The following is a 19,414-nucleotide window of genomic DNA, read 5'->3' as shown; positions in this document are numbered from 1 at the left end:
AATGTTTCATTTTGAGAATTTATCATCAAATTTGTTATCATTTTCTGTATGTCTTGATTCCCTAGTTTCTATTTTTACAATTCAATGTAAAATAAAGTATTTCAAAAAAGAAATGCATAGTGAAAATACTCCATGACTAGCGAAGGGGTTTATTATTAGTACACTTTTATAGTCTATGTTTTTGATGCATTAATATGTTGGTGATATTTTAATACTGTTGGGGAATTTCATAAATTAAATTTAGCCACATTTTATTAGCTTATTTTACTCCTTATTCTTTTTTTGTTTGTAAAATGTTTATCTTAAATATTTAAACACACGTTCTCAGTCATTTCCACCATATATTTCTGTACATGTTATAACAGCGGTCTCACAGTGTTTATGTAAAGACCACGAACACGGATCCTCAGTTTATGTCAAAACCTTAGAAATACACTCTATGGTCAGACCTGGGACTGAGCATGTGACTGTCACATGACACAGACTCTGTGTTATCGTCAGTCAGCTGTTCATTCAGGACATTAGCGCGGTGAGTGACTCCTCTTCTTCTTCTTCTTTACCTCTTAACAAACATGGTGTCGGGCAGCAAACACGTCTGCTGTCCACCTCTGTTGTTGTCATAAAGTTATCGCGTCTGCAGCGCTGAACATTTTGACTCAGAGTGGATGAGAAGCCATGTTAGCACAGCTAGCACGGGTTAGCATCCGCAGTTTGTTTCGCTAGCTGGAGAACAGGAAGCGATCAGCTAACGGTGTCCCCTGTGTCCCCCCCCTCAACATTTTAAATTCACCTTTATTCTCGTATACGTTGTATTTGTCTCCGACTTTAATTCGAGTTAACGTCATCGTGTGTCGCCTTATCTCAGCTGTCGGGATGGCGCATCTTTACCTGTCGTGACATTGGGTTAAGCCAGCTGCTAGCTTGATCTGCAGCTAGCGGCTCTAGCTTCAGCTGGTGCTCCAGTCTGTGGACTGAGCTAAAACATGAAACCATTAAACTTCTTTGTTAGATCAACATGTCTGACACACGTCGAACTACTTTACGGTAGTGGTGGATCATTTTTAGCGCAAGACTGTTTTCCTGGTAGCTCTGTCACTGCTAACCCTGCTAGCTAAACAGTGCTGAACAGAAGGGACACATCACTGCACCTTTTTCTACTGGTTTATATATTCAGTATGATGTCAACTGTAAGGGAAATATAACATGTGACAACACTATGATCATGTTTATTTCCCCTTTGATTGATCATGATTGAATCTCATACAATGTAACCTTGATCATGCTGTATCCTGTTCCACTGAATGAATCTTGGCCTGATTGCTTTAACTAGGCATTGCTGTTTTCATGAGATTCCAACGTTTGACTTTGTAACAACCCCAACCAGAGTGGGAGGGGTTAGCCAAATGTATACAGACAAAACCTGTTTCCCATTGGTGTGCATATTATAAACTAAACTTTGTCATATGCACCATGCTCGAGCACTAAAGGAAGGTGACAATACTGTAAGAGAAATTGGTGTCTCGTAGAGTGGGACTGTAGAAATTGCCACGACAAAACACACATGAGCCAGACCGGAGGCTGCATCAGAACCTCTAATGTTGTGACACTGTTGTGTTTCCATCCAGGTGTTGTTGTATTTTCATCCGGACACATAGTGTTGTGTAGTGGATCTGTATCAACATGGATATCCGCGGGGCGGTGGACGCTGCAGTCCCCACAAACATCATCGCAGCCAAGGCAGCCGAGGTGCGGGCCAACCTGGTCAACTGGCAGTCCTACCTGCAGTGAGTACAGCCACACATCGTGTTCACATATACCTAAGGTCCAGATTAACAAACTGTAAACAGCCATGTCCACAAATATAACCAAGGACACAACTCGTATCCTCCCTCCGAGTATCAGCTCCTCTCCTCGGGCAGATGGTACAAAGTTCTCCTTTTCAAACAATCCTTTTCCCCCAATAATAAAACGTGTAATGTTCATCCCCCTCGTTGACTACTCTTTTATATTTTATCTATGTACAACAGTGCATGATGGATGAATGTGTTTGATTGTGTTTTTCTATTGCTGTTACATTGTGGTCCAAGGCAAATCTCCAACAAAAACAATAAAGTTCATCTCATTTTATCTTAATACCACTGCCTATTTTCTGCTTTTGTTACCACTATAAGACAGGTAATATTTAAAGTTTATAATTGAGGTCATAGTAGAAGTTGTTGTTGTTGTTTACACTATCCAAGCTGCACAATGGCATCATCATATTGTACTAGTTAAGTCAGCAAGTTAAGCTCTCAATCATCAATCTGTCAGAAAGCAGTGTGCAAATCTAAAATCAGCCCTACTCTTGTTCCTCTGCTGTGATTCACTGTCTCGAGTGATACTTCCCTTTTTGAGCCTGTGTGTTTTTAATGCAGTAGATCTGCCTTAGGACTCATATAATGACCCCTACAAATGTGATCCTATTACTTGATTCCTTCTTTCATTTCTTATGGCTGTGCGATGACCAACAATAACAACCTGTCTTCATGGACCATCCATTGGGTGTTTTGCCTTAGCTATAACATGTGGTATTTACAGGTTAACTACCATTATTGTGCAAGCTTCTCTTTCAATTAGAAGCAGAATGCTAGAGACAATTCCTCAGTGTGAGGGTCAGTAGTGTACATGTATGTAATGTCTTGCTCCATTACTTTGTACACAAATTTTTACACCGTTTATAGTAGCTTGTGCTAAAATGTTTGTGTCTCAATCTCATTTCCTTTAGGAGTCAGATGATTTCAGCTGAAGACTGCGAGTTCATCAAGAAGTTTGAAGTGGCCAACTCTGAGGAGAAACAGGTCATTCTGACCAATGAGGGACATCAGGTATGAGGGACTGCACTTAAACTGCACAGAATATAAGCAGTGTGTTCAACATGTCAGTAGACACAGGATCTATTGTGTCTTTCTGAGTTTCTGAATATCTGTTTTGCTTTTGCTCAGTGTGCCAAGACCTTTCTGAACCTGATGGCCCACATCTCCAAGGAGCAGACAGTCCAATACATCCTGACTCTGATTGATGACACCCTGCAGGTACACAGACCGACCCGCTGACTTTGGACATATAGGATATGCATGGTCATATATCGATCACATCGTTTCCCTCCCACCAAGAGTTTTGATTTAAGTCTCTGATGTCGGTAGCAATGAAAGGGCAGAATGTTGAAACTTAGTGGTGCGTTCGCAGACATACCTGCACTGGAAAAGTTTAAAAAATGCAGATAAAGTAGATATGCATATGTAGAGATACACTTTTTTACTTTCTGATTAAGTCAGGCAGACCAGGCTACTCATAGGAAAGCATTTGATTTAGCTCAACATAATGCTATGTCGTCAACAACTAATGTCAGCGTGTTTGCACTGTTGATTTATTATGATTGTGGTTTTCTTAAATTAACCAGTGGATGATGTAATGTGCCTTTAATCGAGACACCAGACTGACTGATTTTACTTCTTGACTTCTGTGATAATCACTGTCTAATTAGCATCTGACAATTTATTTTTTCTCTCAAAATACTCAATCATTTGCTAGTAAAGATCGATTATGTGCGATGCAGTCAATTAGTTAAAATCCAAGAAATCTTCCAATATTTTATTTCAACTCTCTCTCAGGAGAACCATCAGAGGGTGAACATCTTCTTTGACTACGCCAAAAAGACGAAGAACACCGCCTGGTCATATTTCCTTCCCATGCTCAATCGTCAGGACCTTTTTACTGTCCACATGGTGAGTTAATGGAGGATGTCAGTTTTCTTGTGTGTCCGCAACGGCGAGAGCTGAGAGGCAGTAGATTTCTGCTTCATGTGTCCATCCCACTTTATTGAACACAATATCTCAAGATTGCCTTGAGGGAGTTTCTTCAAAGTTAGCAAAAAAATGTCACTTTACTCTCGTTCACATCCAAAAGGTCAACTTCGTTTTGACATCATGACATTGTGCAAAGTTTCTTATTCAATATCATGACTCAGGAATAAAATGGGAGGTTGTGATCATGTTTCCTCCAACTTGTGTGGCTGGTGAAGGCATACAACTGTAGATTGGTAATCGAAGTTTAGCGTTTGCAAAAAATCTATCCACTCTCCCTTTACGTTAAACCCTGTGTAATCCCTGATTCCAGAAAATCCTTGAACATTGTTAAATGTTATTGACTCATCAGGGACATGGATTGAACAAGGTAATCGTATGTGCACAGTGGGCTGTGAACAACTTTGGGAAAACAGGCCTCGTCCATGCTAAATCCTCAGCACAGTGTGGTATTTGTAGCTGCTGACATAACTAATTAAGCATTATCATTGCGTCCTGATTTTATTTTTCCAGATAAAAAGGTTGTATTCCATTAAATGCTTCACAGCCATGAAGTTTTCACATACTCTACTCTGCTTCTAATCATAGCAAGGCATCAATTATTCCTCACAAAGCAACCTTATCCACGTTTCCTTGAACAGGCAATTAATGTAATGAATTTTCCCAGAACCCCTTTTTTTTTTACAAAATGAGTTCTATGTTGGAGCCTGATTAAGAAAACCAGCGAGATGGCATCCAGCAGGTGGACATAATGTGACCCAAACTATGTGACACTAGACCAGAGTCACTCAAACAATCATGGCGAACCCTTTCTAATAATTTACAGCCTCATATTCATCTTCTCCTGGGGAGGAGGAAATTGGAGAAATGAATTTGTTCCTGTCTCATCACAGGATACATTAGTACTTAACAAGCTGAAGTGTTATATTGCAGATTTCAAATGTCAACTGTTGGTAGAATGTTCATTCAAAGCAACATGACTTTGACATGTCCCTCTTATATTAGGCTGCAAGGATCATCGCGAAGCTGGCTGCGTGGGGCCGTGATCTGATGGAGGGATCTGATCTGAACTACTACTTTAACTGGATAAAAAGTCAGCTCAGTTCACAGGTAAAAAAAAAAATACAGAATACACATAATGTCTAACCTTTTATTTTACAGTAAATTGTGTTTACTTCTATTTTATTTGATAACAGTTTATTACAATACAGTGTTATTAGTTGTTGTATAAGTTATATACTGTAACTGTTTTTCTCCTCTTAAATTCATCGTGTCATGGTTCTTTCTTTTCTCAGATATTGGAATATCCGCTTCTTAAAATGTGGCTACCCCTTTCTAATGGAGTTACATTTATTTTTAAAGAGTCTTATCTTTATAGATAACTTCTATTATCTGTCCCTGTAAACTTTGTCTGACTTAGTATAATGTATGGAATCGCTATGATTTTGAGCTGGCCTGTCAGATATTGAGATGGTCTGATGAAGTTTGAGCTGTAGATGCTGGCTTTGCAATGGCAGACGTCTTCACCAACAAGTGGGCAGCTAAACTGCTGAGTACTTATCCCGAGTTTCTTTTGGGCCTCTGCATTGTGCGCCATTATTTCTAAAATATCTGGAGATGTCTTCAAATCAGTTAAAGCCAGCTCTCCTCAAGACATAATTTCTCTTTGTTTTAAACTTGATTTTTTCCTTCCAAAACATGGGTTGAAACCAAAACTGCTTCTTATAATTGTTTTTAATATTTATTAATCTCTTCAACAGCCAAGCAACGAAGCACTCAGCATCTGCTGTCTCTGAATTGCATTTGTGGTCAAACTTGCAGCACTAGCTGTGTTGTTCCAGTGACACAGTGACTCACCTCCAACTGTGAACATTTCTGCCCCTGTTCTTTTGCTTATCTCTCATTAGAACCTACATGGTACAGGTCCCGAATCAAGCTCAGGAGCAGGAACAATTTCCCCCAGTGAAGTGAGTATAAGTGAAGTGCATCTTCGGAAAACCTGGGGCTTCCAGGAGGATGAAAAAAGGCAGGATTTGTGCAAGCCGCAACGTTTCAGCTATCACTGGACTTTCACTTCTGTTCTTTCCCCGCTTTTTCTCTGTCATCCTGCTCTTGCACTCGAGTTTGTCATCAATACTTGTAGAAAGATGGAGACCAGCATGGTGTTGGCTGCCACTGGTTGTTTTCAGCTGTACAAAATTGCATGTCGTAAGCCTCTTCACCCTTTATGCTGAAAGCGCATGACGAACACAGCTTTTGCTGTACATTAGGATAACAAGGTTAATATGAAATTGGATCAACATTTGCACAGCAGCAGCATCCAACCATTTTATATCTCATACTGTGTCAAGCATAGTTACATTATTCTGCGAAATGTGCACAGAAATATATGGACAGGAGTTGTATTTAATAACTTAACATCATCTTTATCATTTTCAACCAGGTAACCTCTGCTCCGCCACTCCTCTGTCCTCACTGTTCCCCGTTCCTCTTGCTGGACTTCTTTCTTTTCACCCTTTTCAAATTAACTGATTAATGCAATCTATTTTCTCCTCTCAGCTTCCTCCACTCTAATCTCAATTTATATTGTTCTGCTCAGTTGTGATGGGACACTTGTCCCTGCTCTTGCTCTGTATTGTACTATTGAGTCTGTGATCTAGCATGTGTTCATGTGTATAGACGATAGACTGCATGTGCAAGGCCTCAGGTTTGATAGCTGATGGTAATGCAAGTTTTGGACTGGTGTTCTTCCATGTGCTGTCTCTGCTTGTCAACTTATCTGTGTTTCAGAGCTGCATTGATTGAACTTGACCTTCTAACATTTTGTTTGTTTTCCTAATTGGGCAGCTAAGGCTCCCACCTCTGTTTGATCAGATGTTTGCCTCTGTCCTTTTCAGAGCTCTCAGTATGTCCAGTGTGTGGCTGGGTGCCTTCAGCTGATGCTGAAGGTGAATGAGTATAGGTTTTCCTGGGTGGAGGCTGATGGGGTCAACTGGTGAGTAAAGACTCCTTATCATTAATCCTTCAATAATCTATGGTAAAAACAGCCAACAGTAACTGATGGAATAGAGCCCCTCATGTATCAGTGAGTGTCACTGCTATCATGATGAAATCACCAACCTGATGGAATCAAATTACATTTAAAGGGTAATGTGGGTCCAATCAAATGTTTTAGCTCTGACTTGACTCATACTGGATAACTTATAAATAAAAGAATTGATTAACTACATTAAATCTTTAAAAGACACTGTACAGTTTAAATGTTCTCTATTTTACACCACCTTCATTTTTTATGTAACTGGCCCCAAAAAAACATGAATCAAACCCCCATTAAAATCCAGCTAAGGAAAAGAATAGTGCTCATTGTTTAAAAAAAAACTGTCTTCATTGACAGGGTCATATATTTACTCATGTGAAATGGATGCATTGTATTCTGGACATGTTTAAATGAAGAGGGTACCAACGTTGAATGTCAAAGTGTTTGCTGCGCACGTGAGTTTTTTAGTTTAGTATTAGTATGTAAAACTGGCCTTACTTCATAATTTGGATCAGGTAATTATTGTCCATCTCTGCACTTACCAGCTATTTCTGCAAATACATGGCTCGCTGTAGTTATTAATACTGGTCTCTGTATTTTGAGCAACTAGTCCGTTGCGCCAAAGACTGTCTGAACATTTCATTTCATCCATTATCAGAGATAATGGATAAACAGCATGTAGGCACGTCGGTCTGAAAGCTCCTCTATTGGTAAAAAGGTGGTGGATGAAGATGTCCTTCATAGCACTTTTCCCTTTTTTGTTTTATTCAAATGATTTTTTTCTTTCTGTTCAAGCATCACAGCGGTGCTGAGCAACAAGTGTGGCTTCCAGCTCCAGTACCAGATGATCTTCTGTGTTTGGCTCCTGGCCTTCAGTCCTCAGCTCTGTGAGCAGTTGAGACGCTACAACGTAGTGCCAGCCCTGTCCGACATCCTCCAGGAGTCTGTCAAGGAGAAGGTCACCCGAATCATCCTGGCTGCCTTCAGGGTATGTGGGGAAAGTGTGCATTTTGTAGAATACCACTTGGGATCAATCAAAACATTTGAATATTTTCACCATTGTTTTCCATGTTGCTATTTTTCCCAAATGTCCTAATTATGCAAATGATTCTGCTCAGCCCAGGGGACCAAAAACAGACTTGATTTATCCAGACCATCTGGAAGTATTTTAAACACATCGTCAAAGGCAGTGCTGAAGTGATTATGATGTGCTCGCCTCCATTATAATGCTGGTAATTAATGTTGTTCCAGTTGTTTGAAAAAACAAATCCAGCTCCTGAAAACATCGCACTGATTTTTACACATATCCTGTCAAAGATTCTAAACTTGTATTGGCACTGTTTGCTCTACTTGAGTCAGATGCTGTGAACAAATAACAGGCTCTTTTTAGAAAAGAAGATATTTGTAGTCCTCTGCAGCTCTGCCCTGAATACAGGCTGAAAGGGTTCAATCAGAGGAGCAGTCTGGGTCTGACGCCACTTTAGTGTCACTCCAAAGTTTTAGCACTAGAATTTTCGGAGTTTCTGGGACTTTGTCCAGGGATCCTGATTCTAAACGATTTTACAATACTTGAACATTGTATTCTTGATACAGCTCTGCACTCATCCCCTTCACAGCTCACTCACCAGTTTATCATTATGGTTGATCTGCCCTGGTGGAAATTCAATCGCATAAAACACAGTGAACAGTAAACATTACAGTAACCACAGCATGAACAGTACACCTCAAACAGCCTGATCACCTACGATAAATAACTCATCAAATAACTGTTCTCTGTGCTTTTTCTTCTCTGACAGAATCTCCTCGAGAAGTCGTCCGAGCGGGAGACCCGTCAGGAGTACGCTTTGGCCATGATTCAGTGCAAGGTCCTGAAGCAGCTGGAGAACCTGGACCAGCAGAAGTATGATGACGAGGACATCACGGAGGACATTAAATTCCTGCTGGAGAGGCTGGGAGAGAGCGTGCAGGATCTGAGGTACCGAGTGGACTCCGTGGCACAAATAATCACTCCAGACTATTTAATTACTATTTAAAAACAGTTAAATATATTATAGTTCTAATGAATCTGAATCATGAATCTGTCTCTTTCATATGAGGCCAATTTCTTTCCTAAAAACCTTTTTCTTGTGAATGATCGGGGAGAAGATGGCATTTCCTCTTTTCCAGAAGAACTAAAAACGATGATGATCCTTGGACTGTGCTCTTCTCTTTATTGAAAATATTTCCAATGTTCTGTTGCTCTCTTTTTTTTCATCTACAGCTCATTTGATGAGTACAGCTCTGAGCTGAAGTCCGGACGCCTGGAATGGAGTCCTGTCCACAAGTCAGAGAAGTTCTGGCGTGAGAATGCCGTCCGTCTGAATGAGAAGAACTACGAGCTGCTCAAGTAAGATGAAGCCGATTCTGTAGCAAGCTTTTCATTTTCTCCACGAGACTCAAAAACCTTAACTAGACACTTCAGAAAACAAATAGCTTTGCAGTAGAAAGTACACACAAAGACACAAAACATTCTCAAGATATCCCCTCAAAAAAAACTAATTAATAAATTAATTTATGTTTAAAATCTGAGTTTAGACAGATTGGCTAATGTCAAATGCAGTTGGGGTTTTCTTATCTGAACATATTTTTGCCAGCAATCTATTAAGTATAAAACTGGATTTTTCCATCTGGTTTTCTCCTCACCTTCCTCTTTGTAATCTTTTTGTCTCTTTCCCTACATCTCATCCTCGCTTTATCTCACTTAGAATCCCAAGGTTTCCCCTTTTCAGAGGATCCTTGTTTGTCATAGTCTTCGATTAGAGTTTAGGTTTAATCTCTTTTTCTAAAAGAACATTAGCCTTGATTTACTGAGCAATCTGTGCATTTCACTGAAGCTTTTGCCGGGGAGCATCTGAGAATTGTATAGTTATCCGGGCACATCATTTTTGCTTTTGACGCAGACAGACCTCACCATTTAAATGCCTCTCCTCTTGTCTGCCAATCTTCAATTAGGATCTTGACGAGGCTGTTGGAGGTGTCCGATGATCCTCAAGTCATAGCGGTTGCGGCTCACGACGTGGGAGAATACGTGAGACATTACCCACGCGGGAAACGGTGAGACATTTTTCATTGAAGACCAAATCAGGCTTAAAGATACTGTGTCTTTCAGAATAATATGAAATCGCATGTGGTACACTCCTGTAAGAGTGAGCAGCACCACTTACATGTGCTGCAACTATTCAATTTCCCTGAGGCCTTTGGGTATACTTATGTACATCAACCCTTTCTCCTCCATGTTAGTCAAAATGGGTTGAAACATTATGATAGACACCTGAGACCGACTCATTATTGGCAGAGCGGGGTTCACATCCATCTTTATTTACAACAGTATGTGTTCTGTGAGACATTAACAGGTGATCTAAAAAACGTGTTCTGTGTTTCTCCTTGATTCTGGCAGTTTTTACAATAACCACTGTCCTATGTGTGTCTGAAGATGACCATGTTTGGTAAAATAAAGAGACTTCCCTCATCCTCTCATCATATTCTTTAGATCTGTGACTGTGTGAGTGACAGATCACTAATGGTTTTTCTTCTCTAAACTTCTTCTCTTTTCTCTTTACCTATTGTCACAATCTCAGGGTGGTTATTCCCCCATGTCCAGCCTTTTGATGATGATTACACTCATTTTGCCCTGAGAATGTAGCAGTACCCATGAATGTACTTTCACCTACTTTCAGACCATTTACTGAATTACCACAAGCACTGCCTCATAAAGGCCTGTTCCCTCCTTTCAAAGCACCACATCCTTTTTCGAGGCCAGTGACCTTTCATAAAATACATAGAACATTTCAGGGACTGGATTAAATTACCTGACGCTGGACCAAACCGAATGAGGAAAATAGGACATTTTTTTCTGTGTGAATAAAAGGCTGTCACCCATAATGTCTTTTATTCCTCCCATTTCAGGGTGATCGAGCAGCTGGGTGGAAAACAACTGGTGATGAATCACATGCACCACGAGGACCAGCTGGTCCGCTACAACGCCCTGTTGGCTGTGCAGAAGCTGATGGTCCACAACTGGTATGAACCCATTAAACCTATTTATACAATTTACTGTTTGAGGAAAACTACTCCTCCATACAGTGTCATCAGGAAAGCTCTCCCTCAGTGGACACATACCTTTTTGAGAAGGAAATATCAATACCCTGCATTTACAGCCTGATGATCAACAGCTCTGCACACAATCACAGATAATGTAATTGATTTGGGATGATTAGACATCTGCTTGGGTGGAATCTGAGCAGCGCTCCGTGGACTCGATACTGATGAGAACAATCGGTTGGATTAAAGCTCCCAGCCGATTTGTTCAGATGTCACTCCAGCTCAGTCTGTGTCCTCAAATCGAGCAGAGCATACGAATCCTGAAACGTTTGTATACGATAACAAAGCAGAACTTCATTTTATCTGTGTAGTGCTTTTAACAATGCTCCAAGACACTTTACAGAGGTTTAAAATAAAATGGTTGTTGTTACATTAGAATTTAAATCTTACTTGTGTTGGTTTTGCGGCCGCTCTCTAAAACACACTCGACTCACTGAGCAACTGTGGATTGAGGCTTTTAGTGTAATAATGGAGTGTAGTGCCGTTTCCCATCTAAGTGATTCCATGCACGCAGGTTTTTCACTGAAGTGTGAGCTGTATCTGTCCACTAGAACACAAAGGGGTTTTCAGTGTTGATATTGGTTACTGAGGAAAATAAATGAAATGTGACACTCATTCAAAGTGCTTCACAAAGTAAAAGGTGCTCCAAGAAGACAGCAAGATTCAATACATGAAAATACCAATAGTAAATATTAAATAAGATAAGATTAAGTAAGAATAAAATCTAATTTGCTGGGATTTAAAAGGTTCTTAAATCGAAGAGTCGCATTAGAAAGCAATATGTATTTTCCCTTTCAACTTTAACTCTGTAACTTCAGATCCAGGAGATTTTTTGATTTATATCTACAAGAGAATTAAATAATTGTTTTATTATATATACCTGCTTTTTTTTTATGGTGAATAAAAGGAAGAGAACAGCATTTCTGTCATCGAACACACCTTTATACTTGAGTTCCTTTTGATTTAGCATAAAAACAGATATTTAATCCATCCCAGGTTTCTTCATTTAGCTTCATTTATGCAACTGTGTTTCGTTTCAAAAACGCAGCACACAAATCACATCTTAACCCTTTCACTTCTTGTATTTTCTTTAACATCCATATCTTATTTGTCCTCGCCCTGTGATGAACTGCTGGGGACAAAATGCAGTGCGTGAATCATTCTGATGCGTTAAGGTTTCAGCTTTTAAAGAGACAAACCTGAAAAACACTGAAGGTTATTGTTCGTCTTAGTTTTCCACTCGTTTGGTCTCCTTGACCTGAACTGTTATGTGGGGCTGTGTGAATAGCCTGCTGCCTTCGTGCTGCATCACGACACAAACTGTGAATGCCGTTGCAGAACGAGATGATATAGATCGGCGCTCGTGTTTTTAAAGATATATGGTCTCCATTTCTCAGCAAAGTGAGAAGCGTTCACAACACCCACGGCCCCTGAAGGGAGCTCCTGTGTTGTTACTGTTTCAACAAGATCTTCTCATTGTGCTGACTGAAGGTCCCCGGGCCCGCTGTCATGACAACAGCACAGATGAATGTGTCAACTGGAAAAACTACACTTATTTCACCCATGTGGTCTTTGCTCTGCTTCGTTAAGTACCTATTGTTTTACTTAGGTGCTTTCAGATCCAATAAGTGAAATGTTTCTTTGCCATTCAGCTGCAGACTGACAGTTATAAACTTTAAGCCCATCAGATATTAACAGCTTGACTTTTAAGGCTAACATAGTCATTTTCACTACAGCCTGACCGATATGGATTATGCACATATTTATAATAACATAGGTTTAAAAGAATATGAAAATTCAGGAAATATTTTCTATTTATGAAAATAATTATATAGATACATTTGAAATAACTGGATATCTTGGATGTGAATATGTAGACAATGCACATCTCTTCTGTATTTTCATAAGCGCTAAATCAATTTGTCTGTCAAAGGCTAATTTCATCCTATTTATATTGGTTATAGCTAATGAATCAGTCAGGTTCTAAATATACATTATATATATCACACATTGAGATGCAATGTGAATTCATATTTCTCTTGTCAACCTTTCGTGAATCTGTCACTGAAGAGAATATGGTGTTGATTGAGTGCTACCTTTTTCCTAGGTTATTTTTATTCTTACATAAAAGTTATCAAAGCTTCTCATATGTGCAAAGTGTGTCATGATCGTGACAAGGTCACAATGCTGGTAATTATTTGAAGCAGCAATATCAAACCATTAAAAAACTGTCATTCTAAGGATGTTGGGAAGATGTTGTTCCATCTCATCTTATATCTGCCAAACAGGAAGATGAAATGATGTGAAATGAAAGGGTGATTATCGACACACTGTCACTCTGAGTTTATCAGCGATAGATGTTGATCATAAGATTTGAAAAGGAATCGGAACAGTACAAATGGAAAAGTACAAAGATAGAAGTGTATTGAAAAATAATGTGTGTTGTGGCTGAACCTTGGTTTGAATTTGTTTTTTTTCCTTCGGACAAGTTAGTTTCCCTTGTGAGTAATATCATGAAGTTAGGACTGGTGTGGCATTGTAGGTAACATTTTATTCAGCTACATTCATCACCCCCCCCCCCCCCCGGTTAACACAGGGTTCCTACGGTCATGAAAACCTGGGAAAGTCATGGAATTGTAAAATGATAATTTCCAGGCCTGGAAAAGTGCTTGGGAAAAAAGGAAATTTTTTATATTCTTATTTTCTCTATTATGTCGTTCATTTACTCTGAGTTTTAAATAATTCATCTGCTTTTAAAAGAAATACGCTCAAAATATAAGCAGGCATATTCTCTCATACTAATTGATAAGTTTGGTGGGGAAGCACTGATATAATGCACTATGCCAGGGAAGTGTAGATTGAACCATGCTTGGCTACAAATGGAAAGGTATGCAATGGGTTACAACAGACAAAGACCTCAATCAAACTGGTGTCTCTCATTCATTTGTGTCATTTAAGGTGTACTGTATGCTTTGGAATTCTCATTGATAGCTTAAATACTAAATCTTTTTCATGTATACACCGAGATTTCACAAAATGTTTGGTAATGGAAATTTGGTTTAAAGTTATTGAAAAGTCATGGAAATCCATTGGTCAAATTGTATATGAACCCTGTACACAACTGTGGCTTATCCTTCCAATTTTTTCCATCTGCCTTTATTAGCTCGCTGGTTATTCTCTGAATCAACATATTGCTGCTATTTGCAGCCCAGCCAAAGGTTATCACTGACAGCTACAGGGAAGTGTTGAGATTTGTGATGCTGGAGGATTTCTTTTTTTTCATCTTAAAAGGAGAAACACTGAATAGATACTTCACAGAAAGAGGCGATGGAGGCTTAAAAGCTGCTGTTTGATAGATTTCAATTGAATTGCAGGTGCAAGGATGTTGTTCCCAGGAAAAAAAACAGTTTATTTCTAAACAGTGAAATGCACAGATTTGATTTTGAAAAAAGCGATTTCCAGTATGTACCTGCTTTGATGTTATGTTATAATTTCATCAGCTTGAGCTCAGCAGTTAACAAAGAATTAAAAAACTGACGTGCAGCTCACTAATGAGCAACATTTGGTCTTTGTAGGTGGAGGGACCTGAAAAGAAAAAGGGAAATATACTGTAATATTTGTTTTCTAAATGACTCCTGAATATTGTGCTATTATCAACCGGATGCTGTAATTCATACTTTTGCTTCTATTTGTTGATCTTGAAAAAAACAGAACAAAAAAAGCTCATGATATGTTTTAGCAGTCACGGATCTTAGCGTTCATTTTTGAAGGAAGACATTATTTCTATCCTCAGAAGTCTTTCCAGCCTTTTCCATGTTTAGGGTTCTGAGAGGCATTTGATATTTCTATTAGCATTAAGCTGAGTGTCATGATAGCAAGTCTGAAAATGTTACTGCCAAGAGAAAAGCATGAAGAAGAAGGTCTGTGACCTTTCAGAATTCTGGTAGGCTTTAGTATTTAAAATGTCATCATGTCTGGGTCAGAATGAGCAGGAGAGTCTTTCTGGAAACCACAAGCTCACTTTAAAGTTGAAACTGATCTTTATGCCCATGATGACAACCAATGACAACCATGATACCCAGGAAGTAACGACCGGACTCCTGACAGGTTCTGTGAGGAGAGAAGCTCTTTTTACCTCGGGGTTTGGGCTTTTAGAAGTTTTACATTAACAGAAAACTTGTACAATAACTTAGAGGAAAGAACAACTTAAAAAGCATTAAAGGCTCGAATCTACACTTTAATGAAATCAAATTCAGGAGTGGTTTGAATATTGGAAGTGAAAATCCTAATCTGCTGTGTCTCTCTGTTTCAGGGAGTACCTCGGACGACAGCTCCAGTCCGGCGACCAGCAGCAAACTCCGGCCGTGGCGGCTCGAAGCTGAACTGTGCGTGTGTGTTTGTGTATTTGATCGTCTTCAGCTCATTTTGTGTAATGACTTGTTGAAAATCCAAACCACGTGGTTTTCCTGCTCCAGCTCCAATGATCCTCGATGTTACCTGATTTGACTGTCGTGTTTGGTGACGTGGGCCCTCGGCTCAGTGACGTGTGGTGATTGAATCCCCACTTTATGTCTGTGATAATGTACAAAACTGCAAGTTATTTAAGTCTGTAACCTGTGAAACAGTCTACGTGTTCTAATAAAGATGCTTATCTATGGTGTTCCTGTGACACGTCGGTATTTCCTGTGCATGATTCAATCGTGGTCGAGGTCACGACTGCTGAATGACAAAGTGATTGACTGAGTCCCTTTAGTTTTCCAATGATAGCATTTATAGTATATAGAGTGTAAAATAATAAGACATAAATTATTCCTATAACTGTCTGGCTCTCCAGACCTCTTCCTGTGATGAGTTATCTTTGTTTGAAAGACAATAACCCCTTCTATTCTCCTCATATTATGATAGTTTATAAAGATTAGGTAACATTGGAGCTGTTCTTCATCCACAGTCAACACACACAGGTTTTTCTCATGTCAACAAGATGCAGGATGTTTTGGAGGAAGCCTCGAGCTTTTCACTGTGTGTGATAAACACACTGAAGCTTCCAGTCCTTCATTAGACGTGACTGTATGAGTTTCCTCACAGTCATTTCACATTATTCACAGCTTCTCCCTGAGTGGCTGTTTATTTGTTTCTATGCTGCACAGCAGGTTATGTTTCTAATGTGCATGTGAGTCGGTGAAAATCCACTGTGTGTCCATCAGAATTCCAATTGAATCCGAGGTGTTTGTGTGTGTGACCTTTCCCCCCCCCGCCCTGCCCTTGACTGCTCGCAGTGCAGATGCTTTTCACAGCTCTGCCTTCATTGTTTCAGCTCATTAAGCACACACACACACACACAAACATGTTATAAAGTTTACACAGCAACAGGAGACGACAGCTGTTAGAATGAGTTTCGACTCCTGTAATAGGAGCTGTTGACTGAGACAGAGTTTTGAATGTTACTATAAGAAACAGTGCTCAGGGCAGTTTGTTTTCATACCTACTCTCCCAAATTTCTTTACTGTTTTTCCATTTCTCCCTGTAATGAATCCCTGTAGAACCAAACAGCTCCATCAATGACAGCACTTGAGCTCTGGGTATAATTATACTTGTTTTGTTTTCTCGAGAATTTCAAATCACGACTTCTCTTGACTTTATCTGTCAAACTGTCCCATGATAATTGAGTAAACGTCTGTTGACTGTCTGCAATAACAGACACATTATTAGAATAAACACTAATAGGGAATAAAACATATTTTGTGATCGACATTAGAGTAGCATATCGTTTTTAAAAATGCCTAAATCTTGCAGTGAAAAAGAAGAACACAAACGCATGGATAAGCCCTTTTTTCCAGATCTGTCCCAAACGGAATGGGTTTTGTTCTCGGTCCATTCTTTCGTAATCTTTGCTGACAAACTGAAAACTGGACATGGGAGAATACGTGTGTTTACAGAGCGTGGTGACTTCCTGCTAGAGGCACCAAGGGGTTAAGACATTACAAGTCAACTTGCATTGTGGGTAAAGTACAGCTGTGGCCAAAAGTTTAGAGCATGATACAAGTATTGGTTTTCACAAAGTGTGCTGCTTCAGTGTTTTAGATCTTTTTATCATATGTTACTTTGGTATATTGAAGTATAATTACAAGCATTTCATAAGTGTCAAAGGATTTTATTGACAATTACATTAAGTTTATGCAAAGAGTCAATATTTGCAGTGTTGACCCTACTTTTTCAAGACCTCTGCAATTCACCCTGGCATGCTGTCAATTAACTTCTGGGCCATATCCTGACTGATGGCAGCTCATTCTTGCATAATCAATGCTTTGACTTTGTCAGAATTTGTGGGTTTTTGTTTGTCCACCAGCCTCTTGAGGATTGACCACAAGTTCTCAATGGGATTAAGGTCTGGGGAGTTTCCTAGCCATGGACCCAAAATGTCGATGTTTTGTTCCCCGAGCCAAGTAGTTGCCTTATGGCAAGGTGCTTCATCATGCTGGAAAAGGCATTGTTAGTCATCAAACTGTTCTTGGATGGTTGGGAGAAGTTGCTCTCGGAGGACGTTTTGGTAACATTCTTTATTCATGGCGGTGTTCTTAGGCGAACTTCTTAGTGAGCCCATTCCCTTGGCTGAGAAGCAACCCCACAGATGAATGTTCTCAGACTGCTTTACTGTTGGCATGACACAGGACTGATGGTAGCGCTCACCTTTCTTTTCCGGATAAGCTTTTTTCCAGATGCCCTAAACAATCGGTAAGGGGATTCATCAGAGAAAATGACTTCACCCCAGTCCCCATCAGTCCAATCCCTGTACCTTTGGCAGAATATCAGTCTATCCCTGAGGTTTTTCCTGGAGAGAAGTGGCTTCTTTGCTGCCCTTCTTGACATCAGGCCATCCTCCAAACGTCTTCGCCTCACTGTGCGTGCAGATGCACTCACACCTGCCTGCTGCCATTCCTGAGCAACCTCTGCACTGGTGGTGCCCCGATCCCACAGCTAAATCAACTTTAGGAGACTGTCCTGGCGCTTGCTGGACTTTCTTGGGCGCCCTGAAGCCTTCCTCACAACAATTGAACCTCTCACCTTGAAGATCTTGATGATCCGATAAACGGTAGATTGAGGTGCAATCTTAATAGCAGCAATATTCTTGCCTGTGAAGCCTTTTTTGTGCAAAACAATGAAGCCTGCACGTGTTTCCTTGCAGGTAACCATGGTTAACAGAGGAAGAACAATGATTTCAAGCACCACCCTCCTTTTAAAGCTTCCAGTCTGCTATTCTGTCTTAATCAGCATGACAGAGTGATCTCCAGACTTGTCCATGTGAACACTCTCCCCTGTGTTAACAAGTGAATCACTGACATGATGTCAGCTATTCCTTCTGTGGCAGGGCTGAAATGCAGTGGAAATGGCTTTTGGGGATAAAGTTCATTTTCGTGGCAAAGTTGGACTTTGCAACTAATTGCAATTCATCTGATCAGTCTTTATAGCATTCTGGAGTATATGCAAATTGCCATTATAAAAACTGAGGCAGCAGACTTTGTGAAAATGTATATTTGTGTCATTCTCAAAACTTTTGGCCACGGCTGTAGATGCCAGAATGACTTTAAAAAATACTATGAAAGATAATATCGTTGTCTCTGCTGAATGGACTGTGACTCTGATCTCTGTGTTACTGTGTGAACTACTCATGACCACAGACCCACAATCAGGCCCTAATGAAGCATAATGGAGATATCACAGGTTCTTTTCATTCAGTTGCAGATTTTAGTTCACAGATCATCACAGTGCTCCACTGTCTAATAACCAGACCTCACATTTTGAATTGAATGAAAAGGCATCATCAAAAACTTTTACAAAACAAAGTGTCTGTACAAACAGTTGAGTTCAATTTTGGTTATTTAAAAACCGTTTATATTTAATGGGCTGATACTTATACGTGTGTACCATTGGGTGCAGGTCCAGACTCTCTGGCCTTGGAGATATGCACTTTACTGAGGGCTGTTCTCGTTAGTATTTACAACAGCTCCAGTCCGCTCCACTCGCTCGGCTTACATGGCGAGGCTGGCAGCAGGATGCCCAGGAGCAGCAGGATGCCCAGGAGCAATCAGCTGCCAGATGCCCTCAGTGCTGAAGTGAAACCCCACGAGACGAGTTTCTGATTTGTTCTTCAAGTCTCGAGTCCTCGGTCGGACTGAGAACGTCCAACCTGAGCTAAACTTCAGTCCAACGCACCATCAGTCCTCTTAGCTTTAAATAGATCACCAGTTACAGTCACGTTTCAAATGACCCCTCTGTCCTCGCTAACTCCAATGAGCTCGTCCCTCGTGCTCCGACCCCTGGAAGGTCTGGAGAGCCGGGACCAGGCTGGGATGTACCGAGTCAATATTTATGAAGAGAGTCGCTGCCTCTGGCTGCA

At 40.1% G+C, this 19,414-nt stretch overlaps 1 protein-coding gene across 1 annotated transcript; it reads left to right on the top strand.

Annotated features, from left to right (window-relative positions):
* The first annotated feature begins 423 nt into the window (after window positions 1-423).
* Window positions 424-15,688, top strand: atp6v1h (ATPase H+ transporting V1 subunit H). The gene is made up of 14 exons (XM_053438577.1): window positions 424-529; window positions 1,626-1,784; window positions 2,765-2,864; window positions 2,982-3,071; window positions 3,651-3,764; window positions 4,848-4,952; window positions 5,750-5,809; window positions 6,740-6,837; window positions 7,675-7,867; window positions 8,676-8,854; window positions 9,140-9,265; window positions 9,871-9,972; window positions 10,825-10,938; window positions 15,332-15,688. Exons 2-14 carry the CDS (start codon window positions 1,681-1,683, stop codon window positions 15,399-15,401), a joined length of 1,455 nt encoding a protein of 484 aa, XP_053294552.1. The 5' UTR covers window positions 424-529; window positions 1,626-1,680; the 3' UTR covers window positions 15,402-15,688.
* Window positions 15,689-19,414: the final 3,726 nt, after the last annotated feature.

This window comes from Pleuronectes platessa, chromosome 13 (genome assembly GCF_947347685.1).
Source record: "Pleuronectes platessa chromosome 13, fPlePla1.1, whole genome shotgun sequence".
NCBI classification, from domain to species: domain Eukaryota; kingdom Metazoa; phylum Chordata; class Actinopteri; order Pleuronectiformes; family Pleuronectidae; genus Pleuronectes; species Pleuronectes platessa.
The sequence above is the reverse complement of the archived record's forward strand: the minus strand, read 5'-3'. Positions and strand labels throughout refer to the sequence as shown.